The 27545-nt window shown below is 49.8% G+C and overlaps 1 protein-coding gene across 1 annotated transcript in view; it reads left to right on the plus strand.

Moving 5' to 3' along the window:
• Nucleotides 1-25586, plus strand: part of CLIC6 (chloride intracellular channel 6) — a 41541-nt gene extending 15955 nt beyond the window's left edge. Inside the window, exons 2-6 of the mRNA XM_030330358.1 lie at nucleotides 19220-19329; nucleotides 19885-20010; nucleotides 20580-20686; nucleotides 21259-21440; nucleotides 25323-25586. Coding sequence (XP_030186218.1) covers nucleotides 19220-19329; nucleotides 19885-20010; nucleotides 20580-20686; nucleotides 21259-21440; nucleotides 25323-25484 — 687 coding nt within the window. The 3' untranslated portion in view covers nucleotides 25485-25586. The remainder of the gene's footprint in view (nucleotides 1-19219; nucleotides 19330-19884; nucleotides 20011-20579; nucleotides 20687-21258; nucleotides 21441-25322) is intronic.
• Nucleotides 25587-27545: the final 1959 nt, after the last annotated feature.

The raw sequence follows: 27545 nt of genomic DNA on the forward strand, positions 1-27545 counted from the left end.
TGGAGTTGGTTTGTTGCCGTCCCCACTGGATATCTTGTCGCACCACTAGATGGCGGAAGAGGGAAGGCGAGAGACACGACAGTGGGGCCGAAGGGGTGGTTTCCCGTCCAGGGAGCGTTCCCTCTCTGCCTTGCAGAACATGTAAAAACCAGAAGCCTTCCGGATGGTCTGTACCTCACAGTAGTCATGGTGACGATGCAGCTGGAATTATTGGAATCGCTGGCTTTTTGCCTGCAAGCAGCCGATAGAGCCCTTCCTACTGACCTCGGCAGTTGCCTTGGCACTGTAATCGGTGGCGATAACAGGAGCCCAGCAGGGCACGGTCCGGCTTTCTGCTCAGCTGCCCACGGGCCCTCTTCCCTCCCAGCTGCAGGTGGCCAGCTTCCCGGCCCCACACTGCCAGGCTCCGTCCTGCACCTCACCAAGAGGTGGGGGTAGGACCCGTGAGGACTCTACTTCGCGGGCACACATTGTAGAGGAAGACGGGAGAGGGCGATGCTGAGCTGAGAAAAGCTTGTGCAGTGGGTGCGGGCAGAAAAATGACCAGACGTCAGCAAATGGCTTGCCTTGGACCTGAGCTTCAAGAAGGCTGGTTTCCCTCGGTTGAAAGGGAGACTGGAAAATAGGGACTCCACCGTTAGAGCAGGGGATATCGGATGCTGTGGCTGCCCTGTCAGAATCTCCCCAAATACAGAAATTGGGAAATGAGCCAAGAATTTAGCGCCTTGGGGACCGGCACTCTCTGTCCCATTTCTATTGGTTTTTCTCATGTTGTCTCTGTCACCCGCTTAGGGGGTTTATATATCTTTTAGAAAACTTTATCTTTCATAGGCTCCCCTTCCCCAATTTTGTGGTTGTTTGGGCATTTCTATAAAAGCTGTTCCGTTAGTTCTGGGCCAAGAAAAGAATCTCCTGTTGTATCATTGTGTCCGTGGGAAAATCAGTCAATATATCAATTCAACTCACATCATCTTTCCCAGGAATGAAGTTTCCTTATTAAGCATGTCCTTCCCCTAAAAGGTATCAGTGAGTCACATTTCAGTAATGGATTTTTTTTAAACCGGTAGTCCAGATTTTCAGAACCACAAGCCTATGGCACACCTTATTCTGATGACCTAGGTGAATTAGCTATTCAAGGCTTGTAGAGTATTTTTAAGTTCTTACTTCCTGCACCGACAGCATCTGAATCCAAATGGAAAGAGTTAAAAATCCCCTGAAATTATTCAACGTATTCACCGAGAATACTGTGCGAAGTGGGTTTACGGCTCTGTATTTCTCCAACACCGTCCACTGTAGGCGGGATTTCAGAATGTTCTCGGCACAGTGCGTATCAACACTAGGTCAGGAGTAGAATACAGCAAGCAAAGCTCCAGAAGCTGACCCTACTCTGGTTGAGCCTCTCTTCTCGCCCCGATGGCACCGTCCCCTAGAGCTTGAGGATGTGTTGACAAGTCAAAAACACTGGAAGCCTGGATGCTTCTATTCACAGTGTGGTAGTGTGCTAACTATCAGTGTGTTTTGGGGATCCCCGATCCGTGGATTGACTTCTGAGTTCATTCGTTGGCTCAGCAAGCATCCCAAATGTCCTAAAAGAAAATCTTCTTTTATTGTTTCTTCTACAATTTCATCTTTCGGAATGGGGCTTCGGGTTTTCTGGTTAAGGGCACCCAGTGTTTTGTGCCATTTCTACCCTTGCGCCGTATTTTGTTGAGTAGATCTTTATTGAACAGACTCATGGACAAGATAATGTTAAACCAAACCCTTTTCAGCTCCCTCTTCTCTTGGCTTTAGTCGGAGCGTCCCTATGACCATGGTTCTGGGCAGTTAGTGTGGTTTGGGACAGAAATGGCATCCAGGGAACCAGAGCAGGGCTGGTTTAGGTGATGCCTAAGGGTGGGCTGGACGAGCTGAGGCACCTAACCCACTTAGGGTCCCGTACCTAAGACATAGCCAGTGCCCATCCCTCCCGCCCGCCCTTATTCCCCTGAATGCCCTTCTTTTTGTGTCTGTGTAGATGCCTTTATTTCAGCAACAAGCGAGAGCCCTCACAGAGGCCTGAATGTAGGGCACCGGCTCTTAATCCCATAGGACCTTTCTTTCCCATAACTCGGGGCATTTTTATAAAATTGCCTTCAGTGTGGGGTGGGGTGGGACAGCTGCCTGGTGGTTCAAAGGGAGAGCAAAGGGCTCAGTCTGCTGTCCCTCCCTTGCCTGAGGGAGAATTTTTCCCACACTCCCATCTCTAAAGCCCTATCTGTCCTCCTTGCCCCTTCCAAGTGGGAGCAGGGAGAAGGGTCTCAATTTCAAAAACCAAACCTCTACTTTGGTTTCTCACCCCTCTAGTGGTCGTGGTCAGACCGATTGTGGGGAAGAAGTTGTCAATACTCAACAGAATCCAACACAGGTGTGTCGCAAGGGGGCTGTCCTCAGAGAAGGCCAGGTTGACTGGTGTTAGCAGAGATTTTGTTCAAGAGGGATGCTTTTCCTGTGGGGATTGGGAGGTGGGTGCAAAGAAAACCAGGGAGGGCTTCCAAGGTCTTTATGCTTCAAAGCACGTGCCTTGCACATCACCGTCCATTCTGAGTCTTACATGGTATGATCCTTTTCTGGTTCTCGTTTCTGGTTCATTTGCTTCTACGGAAAGTGCTGGATGGAGCAGGGTTCTCATTTGGTGCGTTAAGGGGTGTGAGGTTCTTCCTTTTTTTTTGACCACTGTCTCGAGGGGGATCGATGTCGGTGTCCCTCAGAGTTGCTCTGCACCACTCCGCGAGACCCCCGGCACAGACTGGAGCACGAATGTGTCCACAACTGTCGTGCTACGTGGCCTTCTCTGTGGCTCCTGGAGATTTTTCTTTTGGCTTCCCTCCCCTAGGTTTGGTAAAAGCTTTCAGACGGTTCCATTTGTCGACTCTGACATTTCCCTGGTGCTTTTTGCTTTTTTGCTTCACCTTCGACACAGCATAAGATTATGCTCCTTGCTTTCCCTCAACCCTCCGAACAGATGCCCACGACCCGTCTGACCAGCCATCCTGCTCCTGGCTCTGCAGTCATGGGTCAAGACAAGTTTCTGCTTCCCTCTTCCTTCAGACAACCGTTCCCTTGTTTCCTGTTTCCTATAAACAGATCATGGAGCTGCCCCTATAAACAGCAGGGACATCCAGACCGTGGTAGGCTCCCGAGGGACAGACCTGGGGGCTGGAGCAGAGAGAGACGCCTCTCTGATGCTGCTCAAGCTCATGGTGGGTGAGGGCAGAACGCGCCTGGATATCCAGGTGCCCAGGATGAACCGCTGGTGATTGGTGGCATCCCCCGAATCACAGCCAGATTATCTTCGCCTTCCCTTGTCTTCCTGAAATGGAAGGTGCTGGTCTTCTCCTGTGCCGTTATTTACCCACGGGCACCCTCGTGTGAACTCTTTCCAAGTTATTCTATACCAAGAGTCGTATTTTGTTGCCTCCTCTCCGAATTCCAGGTCCCCAAGCCCTACTTTGCCCCTCCACGTAAACCTGACATACGGCAATTCTATATTGGATTTAGGGTCATAAATGACCATCTTTGGAAAACCCCAGCCTCTCCTCTTGTGTCAGCATGTCTGTCTCCAAGGGGCAGATGAAGTGACTCATCACCCTGACATTGGATGGCTGCGGCCACAGGACGATTTGCAACAAATTAGGGACACCAGTTTCCCGGCCGCTTACCATAACTGCCCCTTTTGAAAACAGGAGCCTCGGAATGGTTTGTTCCTGGGCCGGTTTGTGGACAACTCTGTGAAGCTGATCTCTGGCTCACTGTCCTTTTTCGAGCGAAAGGGTCAGGGTTAAGGAATCCTGAAATAGTATATGCCCCTCCTTCTCTTTTCCCAGGGGTGAGGGTGGTGAGGGTGGGGATATTTGCCAAAAAAAGCATGTGGCACAGAAATGACTTCCTTATAATAAAGCCAGGGCGTTAGTCTCAGCCTTGGCCAGCCTGTTTGCTGTTTCTCCTTGTCTGGAGAGAAGCTCGTGCCCTTGGCCTTAAGCCACAGGCCTTCCCTGTTGTGTGGGTCAGGCCAGGGCACGGAATACAAGTCTGAGGGACTGGCGATGAGGAAGTGGGGAAAGGCAACGCTTCCAGATAATTCTGTAATGTCTGAAGCCCCCAAATCTCCCCATTTAAATTGCGAACATCTACAAGTCAGTACTGCGTGTCCCTGCTCACTGACAAAGAACTTTAAAATTCGGCACATTTGCTCTCCGTGACCTAGGAACTTGTAAGGAACACACCGGGGCTGCAAGGAAACGCAAAATAAAATCTAATCGTTACAACTGGGGTAGTTACCTTCCTGAGCATAGTTCCGGTAACATTTCGTCATTTTAATAAACTCTGTATCTCTGTATGTATATGTATATGTGTGTGTGTGTGTGTGTGTGCGTGTGTGTATTTATATATGTGTGTGTGTGTATAAAATGTGTGTATTTTGGACTCTGCCTTTGGTTTTCTTGCTTTTGAAGCTTAGAGCCAACCTTTGCTAATTTATACCTGATGGGATTTGGGGTCCCCCTGTTGATTCTTCTGTCTCCTCTCACCAATGCCAAATGATAGTCTGGTTTGAGCCCAAAGCTTGCGAAGCCTTTGGTTTCTTTCTATTTAGTCATGCGGGCTTACCTTCAGATCTCAGTGGACCAACAGGGTGGGTCAGGAAAAACGAGCAAGTTGGTGTGGCTCGGGTTTCTTATTAACCACAGAGATATAGGACAGAGTTTACTAAATTTGCACTGAAATAAAAATACCATCCCATTACACCCTGGATCTGGCCTGGGGTCCCATAGCGCCTTAGGCGATGACCTCTCTCCTCTACCAGAAGTTGTGTTTTGTGCTGGGAGCTGTTCATTCGTTTCCGATTCTTGCTGAAGTTCGAGAGCCATGCGGGGATAATCCGTCATCCCATTAGGGACAACTGCAGGAGAAACTACCTAATGCCTAGAAATGGCTCCTACGTAGTACCCTCAGTTGCCATTTTCAGTATACCAGATGTTTTTAAAAAATTATTTAAATATAGTTGACATATATGTTAGTTTCAGGTGTGCAACATAGTGATTCAACAAGTCTGTACGTTATGTGATGCTCGCCACGGTAAGCGTGGTCACCACCTGTCCCTTATTCCCTACACTGTACTTTTCATCTCTGTGACTTACTTACTTTATAGCTGGAAGTTCGTATCTCTTAATCGCTTTCACCTGTTGCGCCCACGAGTTCTCTGTATTTAAAAGTCTGGTTTTGCTTGTTGGTTTGTTCATTTGTTTCGTTTTTTAGATGCCGCACCTCGGTGAGATCAGGTGGCGTTCGTCTTTCTCTGTCTGACTTATTTCACTCAGCGTGATACCCTCTAGGTCCGTCCGTGTTGTTGCAGATGGCAAGATCTCATTCTTTTATGGCTGAGTAATATTCCATCATCGTATCCCTAGTGACTTAATTTGAAATTGTGAGTATCCTTCATAACTCTAGCTGTGTAGTATAGCTATAGCTGTAGTAATTAATATGGCTTCTCACAAGTGCCTCGAACCTTTTGGAAGGAGATCTAAGAAGCATAACTTTATAAAGTGACATTTAATAAGACAAGAGTGTTGATCTGGTTTCGCCTCTTGAGCAAACGCTTGTAGGAAGGTGCAGAAAGGGTCACCAAAGTAGACATTTTCCTGTTGTGTATGAGGAAATAGATAGCGTCAATTTGTGGGAAGGTTAGTGGTTGCTGGGGCTGGTGCCCTCCCGCGGAAGAGAAAAGTAACCACCACCACTTATCTTAACAGTCTGTGGCTTTTTTCTAGATGATTCTCTGAGATTTAGGCTTTTGTGGAAAGCTGGTGTGGGCATTTTGGGCCAGGTGAACTCTTCCGGATGTCACAAATCGTGCTGCACAGGTGAACCTTCGCCTTCTACCTGAAAGAGTAACCACAAAGCTTCTGATTTCTGCCATAATTTGCAATTTTTTTTCTAATGTTTATTTTATTTTGAGAGAGAGAGAGAGGCAGAGAGAGAGCACAATGAGTGGGGGAAGGGCAGAGAGAGAGAGAGAGAGGGTGAGAGAGCATTCCAAGCAGGCTCCACACCGTCAGTGCAGGGCCTGACGCGGGGCTCGATCTAACGAACCGTGAGGTCACGACCTGAGACAAAACCAAGAGTCGGATGCTTAACAGACGGAGCCACCCAGGCATCTTTGAAATATTAAAAGGAAAGCATCCTAAAATCCTCATTCATCCTAAACTCTGTCTCACAAGAATTCCCTCCATGACCGTTAAGATACTTTCTGATTAATTGGCTAGTTCAGCCTGAACAGAAAATTCTACAGAATGCCTAGTCCCCTTCCCTGTCCTGGTCAATAGAGCTTTCATATGTTGGTCATTGAAACCAACTGGTGTCTCCGAGGCCCTAGACTTTCTTCTCTGTAAATAGTTGTAGGCCTTTGTCTTCCTTAAAACTTATAGACATTACAAAGAAAAATAAAGACAAAGCAAGTACCTTTTTTTGTTTTTCAGGAAGCTACCTGTTTCTGAAGGCTTTTGCAAAAGAGCTACAGAAATCGGAGCAAATTGAGAAAAGCTGGACCAGGAGACTGCTAGAGAGAATGAGACTTTCTTTGGTTTTCATTCTGCTCTCCTACCCACTGTATTTCCTCCTTCCTCTCTGCGTTGTTCTTCAGTGAGAATCGAGAAATACGTTACAAATCATAAACGGTTGTTTTCCTAACATGAGCGAAGCACACACAATTTTGCTGCTGATCTCAAGTCTGGATGCCTTTTTAAAAGCCATACCGTTCAGCTCCCAACTGTGTTTGGGACCTGGCTGTCGCAGTGCCTAGGACAGAAAGACGGTGCCTTCTTTGGTGGTTTTAATGTGGGGTCTAAGAGGGAACTCAAGGGTAGGGAGACCAGTGCATCCTAGTTTATCCAGGACTTTGCTGTTTTTTTCTTTTGGTAATTTTTAAAATGTTTTCTTTATTATTTTTTTGAGGGGGAGAGAGAGAGAGCATAAGCAGGGGAAGGGCAGAGACGGAGAGGGGGAACAGAGGACCTGAAGTGGGCTCCAAGCTCTGCACTGACAGGCTGACAGCGGTGAGCCCGATGTGGGACTTGAACTCACGAACCACGAGATCACAACCAGAGCTGAAGTTGGATACTCAATCGACTGAGCCACCCAGATGCCCCAGGACTTTACCGGTTTTAAAATAAAAAAATCCAGGTAGCCGGAAAACCCTGAGCGTCTGGCAGATCGGGAAGGTTAAGTCCCCTACAGGAGCGAAAAACTAACCTGTGACATTTTCCATCAGCACCTAGTCAGGGATGGATGGTGGGCACGTCTGAATGTGAAGGTGGACAGTCCGAATGTGCCTCTTAAGACCACGAGGGGGCGCCATCAGCCTCCTAAAATTGTTACACAGCGTGATGTTACAGGGGGCTTTTGAAAAGGCAGGTCCTAAAATCCGATGCGGGGCTCAAACTCATGACCTGAGCTGAAGTCAGCTGCTCAACTGACTGAGCCACCCAGGTGCTCCCAGGGCATGCATTTCTGATAGCCTTAACCCAGCTCCATTTTCTGTCCCGACCACAGTTTGTCCCTTGCATTTCTACTATGCATTTTCTTATTCTTATGGATTCCCTTGAACCACCCCCAATGCTTACTGAAAGGAGATGGGGTAAAACTAACAGGCAGACCTTTACTCTGAGGAAGGACTTTGCTGGAGCTCCATTTAAACAGAGGCCAGTGTCCAGAGTGGGTAGCCGAGGACGAACTCTGGCCAACTCGGGGCGGGGCAGGGGGGTGGGGAGCTCAGATCCTGCTGTGTGGCCTTGGGCAAGTTACTCTACCTCTCTGTGTCTTAGTTTTCTCACCTGTCCATGGAGATAGTAATGGGACCTACGTCTAATAGGCTCGCAGTCAGGCTCTACATCTAATAGGCTTGCACTGAGTTAATCCGAGTCAAGTGTTTCGAACAGTGACTGGTAGAGTGTAACAGTGACGTTGGTTGTTACCAACAGCATCTTTGTTTTGCAACATAGCCACTCTGTTGGTGATGCCAATGGGAAAAGATTTGCAATCTGTGATCGTCTTCAGGACTCAGGCGAGTTGTTTTGAGAAAATGCATTCAATTATGTGTCTTCTTTTGAGATGGAGAGGTGGGACAGAAATTCTCAGGCAACACTTCCTGGCAGTACTGATCTGGCCAGTCTAAATCCCAGGAGACAGACGCTCCAGCGCGCCGGACTCTGTCCCCAGCGGCTTCTGACTTCGGGGAGACTGGGGCGATTTCCCTGCTTGATGGAGGTTCTTACTTTTCCTTCTAATCCCAGGGGTTCTATGGAGGATGAGAGAGAAATGGTGGCCTTTGTCGAGAGCGATACAGGGATTTGCAGATGAGGAGATCCTGGTTTCTGGCCCGTTTCTGGGCCAGAGGTGGGCCGTTCGGGGGGTGGGTTTGCCCCGCGAACCCCACCGCTGATTTTAAACTGCTTCTCTTTCCCAAAGGTGCCTTAACAGCCGGGAGGGGAAAGCCTGCTCCTAGAGTAGCAGGCTCTGCAGAACTTGGTGAGTTGGCCAGGCTCGTGGTAGTTCCCGCCTCCTCTCCCCACCCCTGCAGGCCTCAGCCCCTGTTTATCTGTTCACTCTTCCAAGGACCTGATAGTTGCAAGATTTCAAGGTATCAGCTACCTAATCTGAGCGGTTGATTACATCAGCCTCTGCTGATGTTCTGCCTAGGGAGGAGCAAAGCCCTGCCTCTAGACAATCTGTGAGGACATTTATAATGTTGTTCCTCCCCCTAAAAAAAAAAAGGCTCTCATCTGGGCACAGAGTATGGTGACCAGCTGTTCCAGCCCGCCTAGGGCTTGGAGGCAGGGGTGGGGGGGGGTGTGATGGTGCTGAATTTCCAGTTTGAAAATCAGGGCAGTCCTGGGCACACCAGGAGGAGTTTGTGACCCAGAGATCGTCATTTTGGGTAGGTGGGGAAGGGAGCCCCGTGACAGGCAGTCTGGGGGGAGATGCTTGAGGACAGAGGAGGCTGGCCGCGCTGCTGGCCCCGTGGGTGGGTGTTCTCGGGGAGAAGGAGTGGTTTCGCTGTCTTTAAAGGAACTGCAGGGGATGAGGAGTTTGCTAGAACTTCGGAGGACAGTGGCCGTTTGCTCCACCATGCGAATTTTTGTGGGTTTTTTTTTAGTGTTTATTTTTGAGAGAGAGAGAGATTGGGGGAGGGACAGGAGAGAGGGGGACAGAGGATCCGAAGCGGGCTCCGTGCTGAAGCAGAGGTAAGTTTTTATGAAGTGCCTTCCAGAGGCCTGGCTCTGTGCTGTGGACGCTGGCGGGGGCATAGGCAGAATAGGAACAGTGTCACAGACACTGCAAGGGGCCACGCAACCGCCTGTTGTGCTCAGGAGGCTGACAGGGTCCGCCCGAAGGAATGCAAACCCACAGGAAACAATCCGTAAATAATCTGGTGCTCAGCCGGGCAGAACTGACTCCCCTGGGAGCAGAATTCAGCAGAGGGCAAAAGAAATGCCCAGCAGAGAGTCAGGGAAAGGGAGTCCCTACCTGTGGGGAGGCAGGAGTTGGATGGTAGCCAGGTGGACCAAAGGTATTGTGGGAGGGTGACATGGGATAAATAAGAACACGGCAGTTGGCCAGAGAGAGAACAGCATTTGAGGAGAGTGATTAGCTTGACTGGTATGTTAGACAGTGGAAAGTGCCAGCCTTGAACACAAAACAGCCAGTTATTTCACCAGCAAAATGGGTGTATTCGGGAATGGCAGAGGGATTGCAATTTGGGACATGCAAGTTATGGCAAAACCTCGGGTGAGTCTGGAGAACAAAGGAAAGGAACACTACGTTAGAGAGAAAAAGGAGGGACTTGCGAGGGACTGCTTTGAGCGAAATTCTGTTGGAGAAAAGTGAGAGTTCTGGGTGGTGACGGTTTCTCATTGGCTGAGTTGTGGCAGTCTCTCATTGGCTGAGTTGTGGCAGTTTCTCATTGGCTGGGCTGTTGCCGGGTCGAGAGAAAATCTTCTCCTGCTGAGGTAGTAAAGCTGGCTTCTTCCTGTGGGAAGGTGCAGGGGATACTTCTTTCTATTGGGTCTGCAATGGAATTGGTCGGGCATGAGAACTTTTTTCTTTTTTTTTTTTTTGAAGTTTATTTTGAGAGGGACAGAGAGAGAGGGAGAGAGAGAATCCCAAGCAGGCTCCACAGGATCAGTGCAGAGCCTGATGCAGGGCTAGAACTCATGAACCTTGAGGTCATGACCTGAGCCTAAATCAAGAGTTGATGCTTACCAGACTGAGCCACCCAGGCTCCCTGGCATGAGAACTTTAAGGTTTCTTTTATTCAGGTTCACAAAAGGAGGAGAAAGAAGGAAGGAGGGAAGGGGCAACAGATGATGGAAAGTTTCCGTTTGTCAGGCATTGTTCTCTGTAACATGTAATTAATTCTCACCCAACCTGAAGAGGTAGGTACTGTTATCCTTACATTGTAAATGAAGACCGAGCTGTAAGAGGTTGGGTACTTTGCCTTGGTCACACTGCTGGGAGAGCACTGTAATGTGAATTTGCATTTGAACAACATTCCAGCAGCGTGATCTAAGATCTAAGGAAAATGGCATCTTGTCTGGGTGGTTCTGGAGATAGAAAAGATCAGAGGGGCTAGGATCCTTAGGCTGACAGACCAGCAGGAGACTGCTGCAGGAATTTGGGTGGGAGGCTCTGAGACCAAGGCAGGAGTGATTGCAAAGGAGGAGCCATCGCTGTGCTGGGGGACAGACTGATGTTCAGATAAAGGGTAGGAAAGACTGGGTTTCCATCTTCAGGACCGGGAAAGACGTTTGGGACCATTGCCTGGATCCAGTTTGGGAGAATAAGAGAAATCTTTGTTCACCTAATCTTGTCTATGTCTTTAGGGCAAGTTACTTAGCCTCTCTGAGCCTCAGTTTCCTCCATCTGAAAAACGGGAGTAGTAAGTAGGCATCTTACAGGAGTTTGAGAGGATTAAATCCGATAATGGCTGTAAATGGTTTAGAACCATATTTAAAATCAGAGCAGGTGTTCAATGAGTATTTGCTCTTATCAGTTTTTTTGTTGTTGTTGTTTTATTACAGCTTTTTTTTTTTTTAACGTTTATTTATTTTTGAGACAGAGAGAGACAGAGCATGAACGGGGGAGGGTCAGAGAGAGAGAGGGAGGCACAGAATCTGAAACAGGCTCCAGGCTCTGAGCTGTCAGCACAGAGCCCGATGCGGGGCTCGAACTCACGAACCGAGAGATCATGACCTGAGCCGAAGTGGGACGCTTAACCGACTGAGCCACCCAGGCGCCCCTGCTCTTACCAGTTTTGCAAAAACGTCTGATTTTGGAAGACATTTCCTTCAAAAACATTCTTGTTCGACAAGGCAGTGATAGGCTCATTTGTTTCTCTCCTACTTGGTTGTAATCATTTTTCTTCATTTGATCTGCAGCTCTAGCGTGTGGGACTTCAAATCCTGGTGGGGATTCTTCCACAGTGTGGAATTCACTCTCTCCCAGTGACAGTGGACGAAAGACAGCTGGCAGGGCTCTCGTTTCCTTAGTGCCGACTGCAAAAGTGAGAAAGGAGACCGGCTTTAGCTTTATACAAGCAGAGACCTTTGGTGTCGTTTCCAGAAAAGACTGTTCCCTTGGGCTTGTCGGCCCTGCCATCGTTCAGGGCGAGCACAGCTCTCCAGATGTTCTTTCCTCTGGACCTTTCCCCAAGAGGTAACTCCCCAAGACATGAGTGCCAGCCCCTTTGCATCCTGGCCGAAGATGTGTTTGCTTTTGCAATTAAGAAAACGACCTCAGTTGTTAATTTTCACTTGGAATACATAGAGGAGGCGTTACTTTTGGAGGGAAAAATATCTGTGGCTTTTTAAGGACTGTACAGTTTGGCATGAAAATCACACTAATTGAGCCTTGTTAAAAAGCTCCCTAAATTCCATAATTGTCTGTTCTGATGCGCCCCAGTTTGGAGGAGTAATAATGCTGATGCTGCAGATGATAATGACAATAATAGCCGCCTTTATTGGTGCCCGGGAGACCCGAGTGTATCACGCCAAGATCCTGCAAGGCATAGGCCTCCTTATCCCCGTTTTTAAAATGGAGAAACTGAGGCTCAGGGAGAACACATGAACTGCCCAAGGTCACAGGGCCAGGGAGTGGGTCACAGCGGCTCTCCCTGGCTCCAAGGTCTGCTGCACTCATTCCCCTTGACCATACTGCCTCAAAATAGAAACTTCCACTATCAGGCAAATGGAAAGAACTACACAGTTTTTTGTCTTTTGTTTGTTTGTTTGTTTGTTTTGTAATTGACAGGAGTATTCAAATCAGAAAGTCTCAGATCTCTTTAAATATTACATTTTAGGTCAAACCATTAGATCGAGAGACTTGGGGAAGACTTTACAGCGTAGCTCAGGCCCTCCCTCCCTCTCTCCTACCCCCTCACCCCCTCTCCCCCAACCTCCCTGCCTCCAGCCCCCTTCTATTCTCTTCCCTCCCCTTAGCTGTCCCTCTTCACGGGTAACGTCATAGTAGGAAGAATTGGGAGCTTCTGGAAGGGAAAAGTTCAGAAAAGTTGGCTTAGAAAAAAGTGAGCGGGGAGGGGTTGGGAGGCACTTTCTGAAGCCGACCGGGCTGCAGGTGTATGGGAGCGACTGGACTCAGCACACCCCCCCCCCCCCCGCCGCCCGCCCCAGTCATTTTCTAGTGTTTACTGCGTGTCAGGAACTCTGTCGGGGAGTGAGGATGGGTCTCTGACTCCACACCCCCCCCTTTTCAAGGATTAGAGCGATCCTAGTCCCCCCACCCCTTCCCCGACTTCCAAATGGGAGCAGGAAAAGACCCAGTGGGACGCCTGATTTTGTACCATTTCCCACAAGGCTTTCTCCCTGGGAGGGGACAGTTTCCCCAGCCCAGCCCTCCAAATGGCAGGCCTCGGTGCAGACAGGGTGGGCACAGGCCGGGTGGCATGGGGAGCAGTCACCCACTCCCATGGTTGGCGCTTCTGGCTCTTTCTCTCTGGCGATGCCGTGTCCGGCCTTCCGCTGGGGTCAGCTGCCACCAGAGGAGAGTCCCCGCCCATCCCTTCGACCACACTGTTCTTCTCAGAGGGTCAGGTGGCTGCCCACGGCCTCCCACTCACACTCTGCCTTCTGACCCCTGCCTCCTCTGGTCAACTACTGTTTGTGTTCCACCGAAGTTCTTCCGGAACGCTGGAAACAGAACAGCCCGTCATTACTCACTGCTTTTCTCCAAATCCCTGTGACGGAGCCCCATGAGCTGTTCGCCCCCAAATCCCTCCTGGTTTCCTGCAGGGACTGGCATACCTCCCTGCACACAAGATGCTCATCCTGCCCTCTTTGGCTGAAAGCCGGCCGTCAGAACAGGGACAATTAGAATATTACTGATTTATTGCCTCTTCCTCTACCTTCTCCCTGTTCGCCCCAAGTGTCTTTCATTACATTTGGGTAGAGTAGGGAAAGCGCTTACTCTACAGAAGGTGTTTCACGTTTAGGTCCACATAGAATTTTCTAGAAAGAAGGTAGAGCCAGGGGTGGCCGGCTGGCTCAGTCAGTGGAGCATGCGACTCTTGATCTCAGGGTGGTGAGTTTGAGCCCCGTGTTGGGTGTAGAGATTGCTTAAAACTCAAACAAAATCTCAAAAAAAAAAAAAAAAAAAAAAAAAAGGAAGCTAGAGCCAAATAGAGAATCAAGGTGGTGGGTGTGTGGCCTGCTCTGGAGGAAAGGAGAGGGCGGGTGCTGAGGAGCTGCCAACAATACCTTGAAGGGGTGTCATCCCCATGTCAGGTCTGGACCAGGATGCCAGGAGTCCATTTGGTCCCTTAAAGGCGGTGGCCGGGCAGGAGTCACTTTAGTGGAAGGTGGGGGTGGGGAGGGCGTCCCTTACATGCAACCAGAGAGGTCATTTGCTGGAAGCAAAAAGCAGTGGAAGGAAATCTGAAACAAACACACAAAAATGTCTTCATTCCCCACAGATTCTGAACGTGCACAGGGTAAGTGGGAGAGGTTCTAATTTGAAGAGGCCTGAGGTGAGGAGGGATTTTGAGTGTCATCTGGACCCTTCGCCTCAAGCCCGGAGGGGCTCTGTGCCAGGGAGGCGGGTGCAGGCCAGGACCCGCAGGATTACAGAAATTCTCAAGGCCACAGGAACTTCTCGGCGCGTGTCAGCGGCACTAATGTCTTCCTTTCGAGAATTCCCGTCACAGGTGCTCGGGAAAGTCGCGTTTGAAAGACAGATGTGCCCTCCTGGGTTGTCCGGGTGCCTGGCTCTTCCCTGGAAACGAGACACTCCAATCTCTCAAGCTGCTTCACCTGATTTTTATCAGAAACGTATACATACAAGAATCTCCCCCTGCGGGCCGAGAAACCCTGCTGAGACATTTTTTTTGCCCAGACTGTAATTAGCCCGAGAGAATTATCAGCAACGGAAAGTAGAACTTTATACCGTAACACGTCCCAATTACGGTGACCGTCAGTTATTCGCTCCTACCGTGTGAGGATTTATCCCATCATCGCGTCTGGTTAATGAACATGACGAGACGACCCAGTGTTCCTCCCAGTGTTGCTCGATCCCGGGCTGTGAAGATGGCCTATCTCCGCCTTGATTTTGGCTGGCGCGTCCCAGCACGGAAGCACATTAAAGTAACCAAGTCAGGCAGCAAGGCATCTTGGGAACTCCCACCATGTTCCCATGACCCCCTTCGTTTACGACAGACCGCGACAGGGAAGTGTTTTCAGAGCTACTTAAGGTGAGATGCCCCTGCCTATGTAAATCCTGTGTTGGCAGTTGGCTGATCCTCAGAAACAACTGGAAGCTTCCAGTTCACTAGCCTTGCTGGCTTGTGACAGTCCTGTTTGGAGGTCACACGGGGGTGGGGGGGGGCAGAGTGCACTTGTGGCTTCCCTCACTGCCTTCCAAGCTCTGGGCCCCGTGGCCTGCAGGCCGCTGCCCCCCCCGGCCCCAAGCCACACGTCTCTCTTAGGTTTGTGCAGTTCCAGAAAGGAACCTGTTACCAGGTTTCTGTGTGTGCAGAGCTAGGTGACAAAGGCAGGTTTTTTTTTTTATTTGAGATGTTGGATGTTTTTGGATGTTTTAATTTTATTTGAGAGAGAGAGAGAGAGAGAGAGAGAGAGAGAGAATATGAGTGGGGGAGGGGCAGACAGAGAGGGAGACACAGAAGCAGGCTCGAGGCTCGGAGCCATCAGCACAGAGCCCGACGCGGGGCTCGAACTCACGGACCGCGAGATCATGACCTGAGCCGGAGTCGGACGCTCAGCCGACTGAGCCACCCAGGCGCCCCAGGTTTTACTTTTTATTTATTTATTTATTTATTTATTTATTTTTATTTTATTTTTTTTTTATTTAAAAAAAAAAAAATTTTTTTTTTCAACGTTTATTTATTTTTGGGACAGAGAGAGACAGAGCATGAACGGGGGAGGGGCAGAGAGAGAGGGAGACACAGAATCGGAAACAGGCTCCAGGCTCTGAGCCATCAGCCCAGAGCCCGACGCGGGGCTCGAACTCACGGACCGCGAGATCGTGACCTGGCTGAAGTCGGACGCTTAACCGACTGCGCCACCCAGGCGCCCCCCCAGGTTTTACTTTTAAAGGATGTATTATCGCTTCTGATCCCTTTACTCTTCCTGAAGAAGGAGGTGGCCGGAAGGACAATTTTGGGGGCGGGGGTGGGGGGAACGCCGACCTGAGCTGGGGACAATGCAGAGACGGAGCTAGGCAGAGACCCGGGCGATGGAATTCTGCGGCGGCAGAAAGCAGCCTGGTGCAGACGGGCCTGTTCCCAGACTTGGAGTTCTCTGTCAAGGTGAGCTGCGTCCACGCACCAGTGACGGCAGAGACGCACGGGCTCAGCAGGGATTTTGCCGCATTCAGGATGAGTTATAACAGGATCTCCGAGGTTAGAGAGACAAGGGAGAGAGAGAAAGGAGACGGTTACCCCACTCCACAGAACTTATCTTAGACTTTACTGTGCTTACTGTAACCACTATAAAAATAAGAGGTTTAGAAGCTGCCAGCGAGTCAGGACTGGCCAAAATATGTGGCTCTGTGTCCTTGTGATTTCATGTCCCCGCCCCGCCCCCCCCCCCCCCCCCCGTTGGCTTGATTCTGCCCAAACCTGCAGTGGTGAAGAAAGAAAGCGCCATGATTTAAGAGGTCCTTGCAGCGAGCCGCTGGGGGTTTATGTAACTCAGCTCTGCTCGCTCGTCTGAGGGGCTGGGTTGGCCTTCAAAATGGCCTTGGTAGGGGTGGGGTGGGGGGGACCCCGAGGCAGGGAAGGCGGTCCAGCAGGGTGCTGCTTCAGGGCCCACCTGCTGGGGACTTGCAATGACCACTCGATGGGGGTGTCCTGACCGGCCACCTCACCACCCCTCCAGATCCCGAAGCTTCAGGCCCCAGGCAAGACTTACTGACTCCAACTCTCTGCAATTTTTTTAAATTAATATTCTTACTTAAAAAAAAAAATAACTATTGAAGTAACGCATGCAGTCAAGTAACCCTATGTTAAGACTCCGCCACGTGAAATCAAAGAGAATGAAATCTTGCCGTTTGCAACAACGCGGATGGAACTGGAAGGTATTCTGCTCAGTGAAATTAGCCAGAGGCAGACAAATATCATATGACTTCATTCATGTGTGGAATTTAAGATACAAAACAGATGAACGGAATGGAAAGGAAGCAAAAATAACATAAAAACAGGGAGGGGGACAAAGCATAAGAGACTCTTAAATACAGAGAACCAACTGAGGGTTGCTGGAGGGGTTGTGGGTGGAGGGATGGGCCAAATGGGTAAGGAGCATTAAGCAGGGCATTTGTTGGGATGAGCACTGGGTTTTACGTGTAAGGGATGAATCATTGGATTCTACTCCTGAAATCGTTATCGCACCAGATGCTAACTAACTTGGAGGTAAATTAAAAAAAGAAAAAGAAAACAAGACTCTGCCACTTGAATACACCCGGGTAGCCACCACCGCCTTCAAGATGCAGGACATTTCTGGCACCGCGAAGTCGCCCTCCTATCCCTCCCAGATGAGAGTCCCCTCCAGGGACAGCCGCTCTTCTCACTCCCGTCATCTAGAGAAGCTTGCCTGTGTCTGAGCTCCTTTGAGTCGGCTTTCTTCCTCTCAACACTATGTATATGGGATTCATTCACATTGTTGCTTATACTAATAGCTGAATTTTCCCCGTTGTGATGTAGCGTCCTACTGTACGAATATACTACAGCTTATCTACAACGAATGGATAAGTTGTAGTATACGTATATATTTTAGTATTTTTGTCTTTTATTTTTTTCTGTGCTTTTTAAAAAGTATTTCTTTTATTTACTTATTAATGTTTATTTATTTTTGAGAGAGAGATAGAGAGAGAGAAATAAAAGTATTTCTTTTATTTACTTATTAATGTTTATTTATTTTTGAGAGAGAGATAGAGAGAGAGAGAGAGAGGGGGGGGGGAGGGGCAGAGAGAGAGGGAGACACAGAATCCGAAACAGGCTCCAGGCTCCAAGCTGTCAGCACAGACCCTGACTCGCGGCCCGAACTCACGGGCTTCGAGATCGTGACCTGAGCCGCAGGCAGACGCTTAACCGACTGAGCCACCCAGGCGCCCTTACTCGTTCTACTCTGGATGGCATCCGGCCTGTGTTCAGGTTTTGGCTGTTCTACCAAAGCTGCTAAGAACATTCCTATGAGTGTCTCTCGTGCCCATCAGTACTCTGCTCCGTTGGGAGTAGAATCGCTGGGTCGTCGCGTTTACGCTTACTTAACGTTGGGAGGTTAGTGCCAAACACTTCTCCAAGGTAATTGTGCTGTTTGCACTCTGGGCAGCAGTGAATGGCGGGTCAGTTGCTCTGCACCCTTGTCCACACTTGGTGGCGTCAGACCTTTTCATTTTGGCCGTTCCCATTTTGGCCATTTGTGTGGCCCCGTCCCTCCGTGGCTTTGCTTTGCGTCGCTCTGTTGCCTAAACATGTTAGGAACATTTTCATGTGCTTATTGGCCTGTTTGGGTTTCGTCTTTGGTAACGGGGCCGATCTTTGATTGAAAATTGGGGGTCTCTTCCCCTCTTGATTTCTAGGGACATGTGGTTATTAGCAACCCCTCCGGGTGATTTAAGCACTCCACCTCTCCGAAGGTCCGGTCTTCTCGCGTCTCTCTTTCCCTTTCTTCAGTCCCCAGGCCAGCAGCTCACTTCCTGCCTCGAGTCCTCCTGGGACGCAGGTTGCAGACACAGTGCGGTCTCCTCCACCTTCTCTTAACTGTGCGTGGCAGGGATGGGCCTCTCGGATTGACCGTGGCTGTGTCACCGAGGTCTGGCTGGGTGCAGTGCTTGCGGTCTGGAGATGTGAGGAGTACGGCGAAGCCACCTCCTTGCCTTTTTCAGCAGGATTTTGTTAGCGCCACGAGCTGGTCAGGGACGTGCGGCCTGGTGGGGAAAGATGGCAGGAGACAGAAGGGTTTTGGACCTTCCTTTGTTGGCCTTGCTTCTAGCCCTCCGTTTCCCAGGGCTTGGGTAGCCGGGCGTCTCCTCTGTCTTCTCCAACCCCCGTGCCTTCCTTCTCGGCCACAAGCCCACGAGGAGAAGGACGTGTGTTCCAGACGTGTCTGCCTGTGTGTGGGAGAGGCGTGTGTGGGTGTGACCTGCTCTGGGTCACCGGGGAGCAGCCGCCCCACCCTCAACACCTTCTCAGTACGAATGCTTCCCATGTTTCTGCCACCCCATGAGTCAGAGGAGGGGACATCAAGGTGTGACAGTGTCCAGGAGGGATGGTGTCTCGGGGGGAGACTCTGCTGGCGTGTTTCCAAGCTGGAGCATCTTGGAAAGAACACGTCTTTCCTTCGCACCTTTGGTGACAAGGAGAGCTCCCGCCTGCCTGTCCTTCCCTGTGGGAACCGTGCTGCTCAGAGGCCCAGTGTGGCAGGAAGGGGTGAGCGGCGGGAAGGAAGAAGGAAATGCTCCATGAAGCCTGTTCGTGTGCCCCCTGCCCCCTCCCCGAGGGGGTGGCCGACTGGCTCAGAGGCTGAGTGAAACGGCCCCGAAAGGCTAGTGGCAGTGTCGTGACCACCAACGCAAGTTTGTAACGGGTTTGTGCCATGCCTTGCGGAATCTGGCGCTTAGAATTGCGAGCCTCGCTCTGATAACGATTTCTTTTCCCACCTAGGCTGGCTACGATGGCGAGAGTATTGGGAATTGCCCCTTTTCCCAGCGCCTCTTCATGATTCTCTGGCTAAAGGGCGTTATATTCAACGTGACCACAGTGGACCTGAAGAGGTAAGAGGAGGTTTCCACGTTGTTGAGACTGGCCCTGCCACGTCCCCCCCACCCCTGCCCCCGCGCACGTCTTCCCACCCACTCACACCCCACGCTCCCATAACCCCCACACACGCCCCGCACTCACACACTCCTAGAGCCCACAGGCGACATCGCGGCACGTCCATCCACGTCGGGGCCCCGAACTGAAGCCCGGGTGTGGGCTCGTCAGTAATTACAGGACCCGCTCAGACATAACCAGGGAGGAGTTGGGGGCACCGTTAAGGAACCTGCTCCCCAAGCTCCTGGTCAGCTGAGCACCCCTCCAAAGCCCGTGTGAGCAGCTCTCCTGTGACCCACGGGGGAGAGAGTTGGCTTTCTTACCTCTGCGCCCAGACAAGAGCCACGCTTTCACTGTCGGTAGGATGTCTTGGGAACCCATGGTCTCCCTTGAACTTCTCAAGGGCTGCTCCTCGTAAACCGGGGGGGACGCGGCTAGGCTTTGGGGGAACGAATTCAAACCTTGGCGACCGTTCACAAAAGCTGCCGCTCCCCTCCCCCTCCCCCCCCCACCAGGAAACCCGCAGACCTGCAGAACCTAGCCCCCGGAACAAACCCTCCCTTTATGACTTTTGATGGTGAAGTCAAGACGGATGTGAATAAGATCGAGGAGTTCTTAGAGGAGAAATTAGCTCCCCCGAGGTAGGCCTCATAAAACCAGCATTCACCATCTGATCGTCCCTTTGCCCCTTCGCAGACAAGCCTGAAACCCGTGGCTTCGTGTATTTGGTTTTCTGCGGCTGTGGTACGTCCGTCCTTCCTTAGCCGTGCCGCGGTGTGCCGCAGAACACGCAGCAAGAGCAGAAGCCTTGGGCGACGGTGGCCCGGGTCTCTTTGCTTCGTTTGCACCTGCGGTGGGGCAATTAGGGTTTGGCAGCAGGAAGCGGGGAGGAGGCGGGCCGATGTCGCATGGGTTGGCCACTTCTTAGGTCTGCGGCTGGGAGGGGAAGGAGTGCACGTTAGCGTGTGATGTCGCGGGGCGCCGGATCTAGAAGGGAATCTTCTAGCACAGTTGGAGGTGCGGGTGGGCGGCCGTGTCCCGGGAGAACAGCAAAGGCCTTCTCCCCAGACTGTGCTGCTGCCACACCTTGAACACAAAGAGATTAGAAAACCATCCGAGGGGGAAGGTTTTTCACTTTTATATCCACTCAGAGAAAGACATGTTTGCCGCCCCCCGTTATCTGTGCTATTCCAATTCTGAATTTTTCAAGGTACCCTAAGCTGGGGACCCAACACCCTGAATCTAACTCTGCAGGAAATGACGTGTTTGCCAAATTCTCGGCATTTATAAAAAACACCAAGAAGGATGCCAACGAGAGTGAGTACCTGCCGTCTTCCTGTTCAATGCTCTCCACCTGGGGTGCCCCTCGGCCTCTGGTGTGGCTTCTTCTAAGGTCCTGGGAATTCTGACTGATTTCCCTGGGGGTAGGGACCTGTGTCTAGAAATCAGGAAAAAGCACCTTCGACGTAGAATCTGCACGTGCATTTCAAGAGGTCAAATGCTTCCCCTGGAGGTTGGGAGCCCAGAAAACAATAAGCTTAGGGGCGAAGAATCACCGCCAGGAATTTCCCTGCCGGACCGCGGGAATCCGTTTCAATGAAGCTTCTGCCACTGCTTACCTCATTATGGGCCTCCCATAAAAAGTTTTGAATAAACGGATGAGTTCTAGAAGGAGCAGTGTTGTGTAGACAGCAGAAGTATTTTCCAGGGAGGAGTGAGTCCTTTATTCAGATCTGAGAAGTCCACATCCTTCCCTCCCAATTCCCCAGTGTGGCCCAGCCATGTGTCGGGAGGGAGAGGAGATCAACTCCTCGTTTCACGTCGAGAGAAAGGTAACGCTAACTCATACGGCTGGCTTATCTTGGTCATTTCTGGCCTTTCTGTTTTAGTTTATGAAAAGAACCTGTTAAAGGCTTTGAAGAAGCTGGATGATTACTTAAATAGCCCTCTGCCTGATGAAATAGATGCCTACAGCACGGAGGATGTTGTCGTTTCTGGAAGGAAGTTCCTGGATGGGGATGAGCTCACGTTAGCCGACTGTAACCTCTTACCCAAGCTCCACATTATAAAGGTTTGACGTTCCTCCTACCGTAGCTGCTGAACACACGAACGGGGCCTTATTTTATTTCGGCCAGACATTGAAACAATCTAAAAGGCAGACTCCTGAATTAAAGAGTCCGTTGGTTTCTGTTTGAGGCGGTCAAGTCCCAGACGTCAGATACATGGATATTCTCAGATATGCTTTAGGTAGTCTCAAGAAACTTCTGGGAAGTTGGGCCCCACCCCTCCATCCTCACTGCTTCTCATTTCAAGTCTTGCCCCCACATCCTAAAGAAAAGTTATATGAGAGCAACTTGAGGGCAACATTGATTATACCTGGCATTTAATGCTCGAGGTTTGGAGACAATGCATGGAATCTGGGAGCACTGCAGTGTGAATTCAGTTGTTGGTGATAGAAACAGTTCTGTCTGGGGATGGCAGAGATGTGTCTTCTCAGCTCTTAATATCACCCCCTTACAGCTAGGGAGCAGCTCCTTGGCCGGGCCTCTGCTAGATTTGGCATCCTGTCTTGCCAGATAGTTGAACAGGAAATCAGCATTGTGGGTCATATATATTAGGGTTTAAAGTCTCCCTAGACCAGTGGTTCTCCACCATTAGTAGGCATAAGAATTATTTGGGGAGCTTTCTAGAATTGAAAATCCTCCAGTCCAGCCTCTGGTCTACTAAATCAGAACTTCTAGGGGTGACCCGGAGATTCCAAAGTAGATGGCCCTACCCCTGGCCTCTGGAGTTATGGTGGTCTCTAAGTAGTGCCCCCAGCCTTCACGTCTCATCAGTTGTTATTATCATTATCACCACTGCAATGTTCTTGACCCTCAGTAGCCTCAGAGGCCCCAGGAAGAAACCCAAGCCTTGTTCTGGGGCATCTTGATGATTAAAATCCCCTCAAGTTCAAACCTGGGTCCTCGGTATAAAGATGGGGGAGATGGGCAAGAGGGGGATACAAGTCAAGGACCCTGTAATTTCATAACTCATGTAATTGCCAGTTAGAAACTCACAAATGAGGATCACATAATCTGTGGTGCTGATGCTCCTGTAGGCTACCAGCTGCCCCTGGTTGTCTTGCCTTTCCTTCCTGTATTTTCTTCATTTTCTTCTTCCTTCCTGATTCCTTTCCCAACTCTTGTCCCATTTCTCTTCCTTCTTCTCTCTTCCTTGTGGGGCTTGAGGGATACCAACTTGAAATCCAAGCCTTGAAGATGTGGCTGAGCCCTCAAGCGAATGTTTTTTTCAATAGCTTTGCCAGGTCCCCGGCATCTAAAATGTAACGAAAGCATCTCAACTCGTCAAAACCTCCTCTGTTTGGGGGCCAGTTTCCAACCAGATATTCACATAGTTGTGTTTTGGTTTAGCCCCTTTAGCGAACGTGTTGTAGTCATTGCCATGACCAGTGTAGCCTCACAGCAGTACGTGGAGGTTGGGGGAAGCAGGAGAGATGCTCCAACCGTTCAGCACTGATTGCCACTTGTTCATCTCCTATGAGGAAAGAGTATTTTAGATTTCGGTAGAACTAAAAGGGGGTAAACTTGAGAGTCAAATAAAACAGCCCAATATTTGACCCAAGAGCCAAATCTTCCAAAGCCATTGGACATCCAAAATACCAAAATAGCTTAATAATCTTTCAGGATGGAATACCTTCTGAAAGGAAATGAGGCTCCGTCTAAAAGAATGTATGATAAAAGATGAGAGAGTAAAGGAATTTTTCCTCTATTCTCCTTCTTAAAACCCAACACAAGCAATAGGAAAAAACAGAGCAAAGCTTCGTCTTTCATAAAACTGGAATGGGACAGGATACCAGTTCAGAGACTAAGAAACGTTGTCCGGTGTGAGGTGTCACAGGGCTGAGGCAGGTTTCTCTCTATCTTTAGTGAAGTTCAGGTTTCTCTAAAAGTAAATAGTACAGTCTTGAAATGCCCAACCCAGACTTCTTTGAGGACCGGGGCCATGAGAAGAGAAGCAGGAAACAGCCCCATGCAGATCATTTTCCATCTGAGGTCTCCGGGGAGGCAGAGTTGAAGGAGGAACCATGCAGAGGCGCCATCTTTGTGTGCTGCCGTCCATCCCCTAATCTGAAGGAACAGGGAGAGGAGATGGAGAGAAGGAATGTGCTTTTGGCTGCTGAGCAGAGGAAAGAAACAGTCCTGGAGCCCGTCAAAAGAGGGACTGTAAATTTCCTGAGCTTTATTTTTAGCCGTGGTGACCTCCTGCCTAATCTGAGAGCCTCGGAGTGGAGGGTGTCCTAACTCTAACCTTGACTCTGACCTTGACCCTAACCCTAATTTGTCTGTGGAGCGGCGCATAGAGCAGTGTTTGGTGAGAGAGTGTTTGAGGGTAAACATCCAAATTGGTCTTCCAGCTACCCTGTCTCACTCTCTTTGCCCTCCACAGTATTTTTAAGAAGTGATAACTCCGGGGGGGGCCTGGATGGCTCAGTCGGTTGAACAGCCGGCTTTGGCTCAGGTCACGATCTCGAGGTCCGACACACGGCTCAAACTCACAGATCACGAGATCATGACCTGAGCCGAAGTCGGACGCTCAACCCACTGAGCCACCCAGGCGCCCCAAGGAATTCTTAACATTAATACCCCTAAAGTTGAATTGAAGCAAGATATTAAACGATTGAGGAGGGTGTCTGGCAGGCATCTGGTCTTGTTTTGCTGCATCAGTGGCTTCTAGCAAAATCTGCATAATCAGGTCCCAAGGTCTTCTAATTTGTGTGACGTCCCATGTTCAGTTCATCCACACATCCCAGAAACCAATGCAACAGGAGACAACGCAGAACAGGCCTTTGTGGCTCTGGGTTCCTGTTCGGGGATGAATTGCACTGCCTCCCCCACCCCCATTCGTATGTTGAAGTCCGAATCCCCAGCACCTCAGGACATAACCTTATTTGGAAATGGTATCTTCGGAGATGTAATTCATTAAGATGAGGTCATAGTGGAGTAGAGTGGGACCCCTATCCAATAGGACTGGTGTCCTTATAAAAAAAAAAAAAAGGTAATTTGGACACAGAGACACACAGAGGGAGAAACTACCAGAAGCTGGGGAGAGAAGAGACCTTTCCCTAGAACTTCCGGAGGGAATGTGTCCTGTTGACTCCTTGATTTTGGAGTTCTGGCCTCCAGGAGCGTGAGAGAAGAAGCTTCTGTTGTTCTAGGCCACCCAGGTTGTAGTACTTTGTCACAGTGGCCCCAGTTAACTGATAGCGTCTCCCACAGTATCACCCTCCTTTGTGGCGAATTCCCCAACGGGGCCCCTGGAGCCAGAGGAAGCATCCCCCACTGTTGTGGTTCCCATGATGCTCACTCTCAATTGCCCTGTCCTCACATCTACCATTTCCGGGAGGACAAGGATTTGTGTCCATTTGTTGACAATGAGGTGATGTGTTCAGTGACAGAATGATGGAAATCTGCAGAAATAATATGCACAGATATCTGGGATTTCAGGAGGTGAGGCTCAGCAAGTAGGAAAAAGAGAGCATTTCACGGTGATCCCGGCACAACCTAAAGGGAAGATCTTCATGAATCTTTAGGCACCAAATAACACAGCAAGCAGAACACACAAAGTCAAAACTGCCAGCAACACGAGGAGAAGTCCACCAGAGTAGAGACCGAATTCGTACCAGTGGATCCCAATTCATCTGGGATAAATTGGTGGGCAGGGCTGTGTGGAGTCTCTGTTTTCAGCCCAGTAATTTCATGAGCTTTCCCATCACCCGTGTGCCCTATGCAAGGTTGACGTGTAATTTGGGGTAACCTGACTGGGTTTAGGAAGAATGCGTCAGGACTCGAGAAAGAGAATACATCACACACCTCCAAAGAATGGATTGTCTGATCTGATGGCCTACACTAGTGGGTTTTTCCTTTGCTGATTATTTCCTCTTGATTTTCAGATCGTGGCCAAGAGATACAGAGATTTTGAATTTCCTTCTGAAATGACTGGCATCTGGAGATACTTGAACAATGCTTATGCTAGGGACGAGTTCATGAATACGTGTCCAGCCGACCAGGAGATTGAACATGCATATTCAGATGTTGCAAAAAGAATGAAGTGAAGCTGTCTTATTTCTCAGTGGTACGAGCTAGGCTGTGATGAGAATGTGTTCTTTGTGGGGCGCCTGGGTGGCTCAGTCGGTTGAGCGTCCGACTTCGGCTCAGGTCACGATCTCACGGTTCGCGGGTCGGGCTCCGTGCTGACAGCTCGGAGCTTGGAGCCTGCTTCGGATTCTGTGTCTCCCCCTCTCTCTGCTCCTCCCCCACTCACTCTCTGTCTGTCTCTCTCTCAAAAATAAACATTTACAAAAATTAAAAAAAAAAAGAATGTATTCTTTGTGAGTGGTCTTTTGTTTTCCTTCCAATAGCCATCGTGCCCATATTTTAATAACACCATATCGTAGTGAGATCCACTCGACCCAGATGATACATGGCCTTGTGACTTGTCAACTCACTTGTGTATCTGAATGATACCAGTATCTATTGTGACACATACCAGTTGTCCAGTTGACATTAACTTACTTCTTTGGCATTCGCGGACACTGTAACCCACGATGTTGGGGCATGTGATTTTTGAGTTTCCAGTTTCTTTTAAGTTTTTTTTTTTTTTTAACGTTTATTTATTTTTGAGACAGAGAGAGACAGAGCATGAACAGGGGAGGGGCAGAGAGAGAGGGAGACACAGAATCTGAAACAGGCTCCAGGCTCCGAGCGGTCAGCACAGAGCCCAACGCGGGGCTCAAACTCACGGACCATGAGATCATGACCTGAGCCTGAAGTCGGCCGCTTAACTGACTGAGCCACCCAGGCGCCCCTTGAGTTTCCAGTTTCAAAGCAAATTAGATTTGGGTTCAATTCCTCCTTCAACAGTTAAAAAATTGGTCTGTCCCTGATAGTTTTCATAGTCATATACAGCTTGTTTCTCTCCCCCAAAATAGGAGTTTAAGTTTCTTCAGAATGAAAAGATTGTTTTTGTAGTCACACGATGATACATGCCTATTTTAATATTTTAAAATGATGTCAGAGAGTCTAAGGAAGAAAAACCATCGCCTAAAATTTCACTCCACCTAAATAACTGCTAATAACTTGTTGGTGAACCTCTTCCCGTTTGTTAGTCTCTCACAGACACTCGCACGGCATACGACTCCACTCATATGAACTTGGTGACGGGACATGTTAGTAATGCCTTGATGATCATCCATAGGGGACCTGAGACACACAAAAAGGTTTGGCACTAAAGGGCTGCTGGAGGATGCTTGCGAACAGGTTCCACAGGTGGAGAATTGGAGTCCAGAGACCTGCAAGGACCCACAGGGACCAGTGGGGACCGGGAGCCGTGGGGCGTCCCTTCTCCGCCTTGTTTCCGCCCTGGTGATGCCAGCTGCCTCTGGGTTCAGGGCAGGCAGGAGAGGAGAGGGCCAATCCTGTGTCTTTTGTTCCAGTTTCCTTTCTGATGCCTTCTCTTGCTCCCCCCACCCCACTCAGGAGACCCCCCGACTCATGAGGTGCAGCTCACAGCTGCACTTTGGAGAATCCTTTCGCCCTGGGATGAAGTGTGGGCCAAACACGCTTCGATTCCTTCCAAGGGTCGCCCTGTCTCAGACCCAACACTGGGCTTCTTCGGCAGTGATGCGGTGTGGGGCTGGCCTGGTCGTCGTTGTTTCTCTGCCCTTTACAGTGGCATTTTGACGTCGGGCAGGGAAACTCCAGAAAGGCTGGATTCGTGGTGACTACTCTTGGGCAGTTCTGGTAACTGGTCAAGTTGGGGAGGAAGTGGAAACTATCGGCTCAAAGAGTGCTCTGGTGTACCTGTGGCTTCCCCGCCACCGTCCCCTGCAGCCAGCCTTCCACCTGCCGTGAGTGTGGGCTGGGCTTCCTGGCTCCACCTGAAGGCGAGGAGACAACACGGCAGGTTCTGTACAGATACTCATCAAGAGCCCTTTGGGTCTGAGCGTTCGCGACCAGACTGTGTTCCTTTGACGTTTATATACATTTTACAGAAATCCCCTTGTCCAGTTGGCTGTAGCATTTGGTTGATGCTGAGTGCTCAATTTTCTTTTTAAGCAAACATTTGTTCTCTGGGCACTTGTACATGAAACCAAGATCTTTGATCTTTTTTCGCT

Source organism: Lynx canadensis, chromosome C2 (genome assembly GCF_007474595.2).
Source record: "Lynx canadensis isolate LIC74 chromosome C2, mLynCan4.pri.v2, whole genome shotgun sequence".
Lineage (NCBI taxonomy): Eukaryota > Metazoa > Chordata > Mammalia > Carnivora > Felidae > Lynx > Lynx canadensis.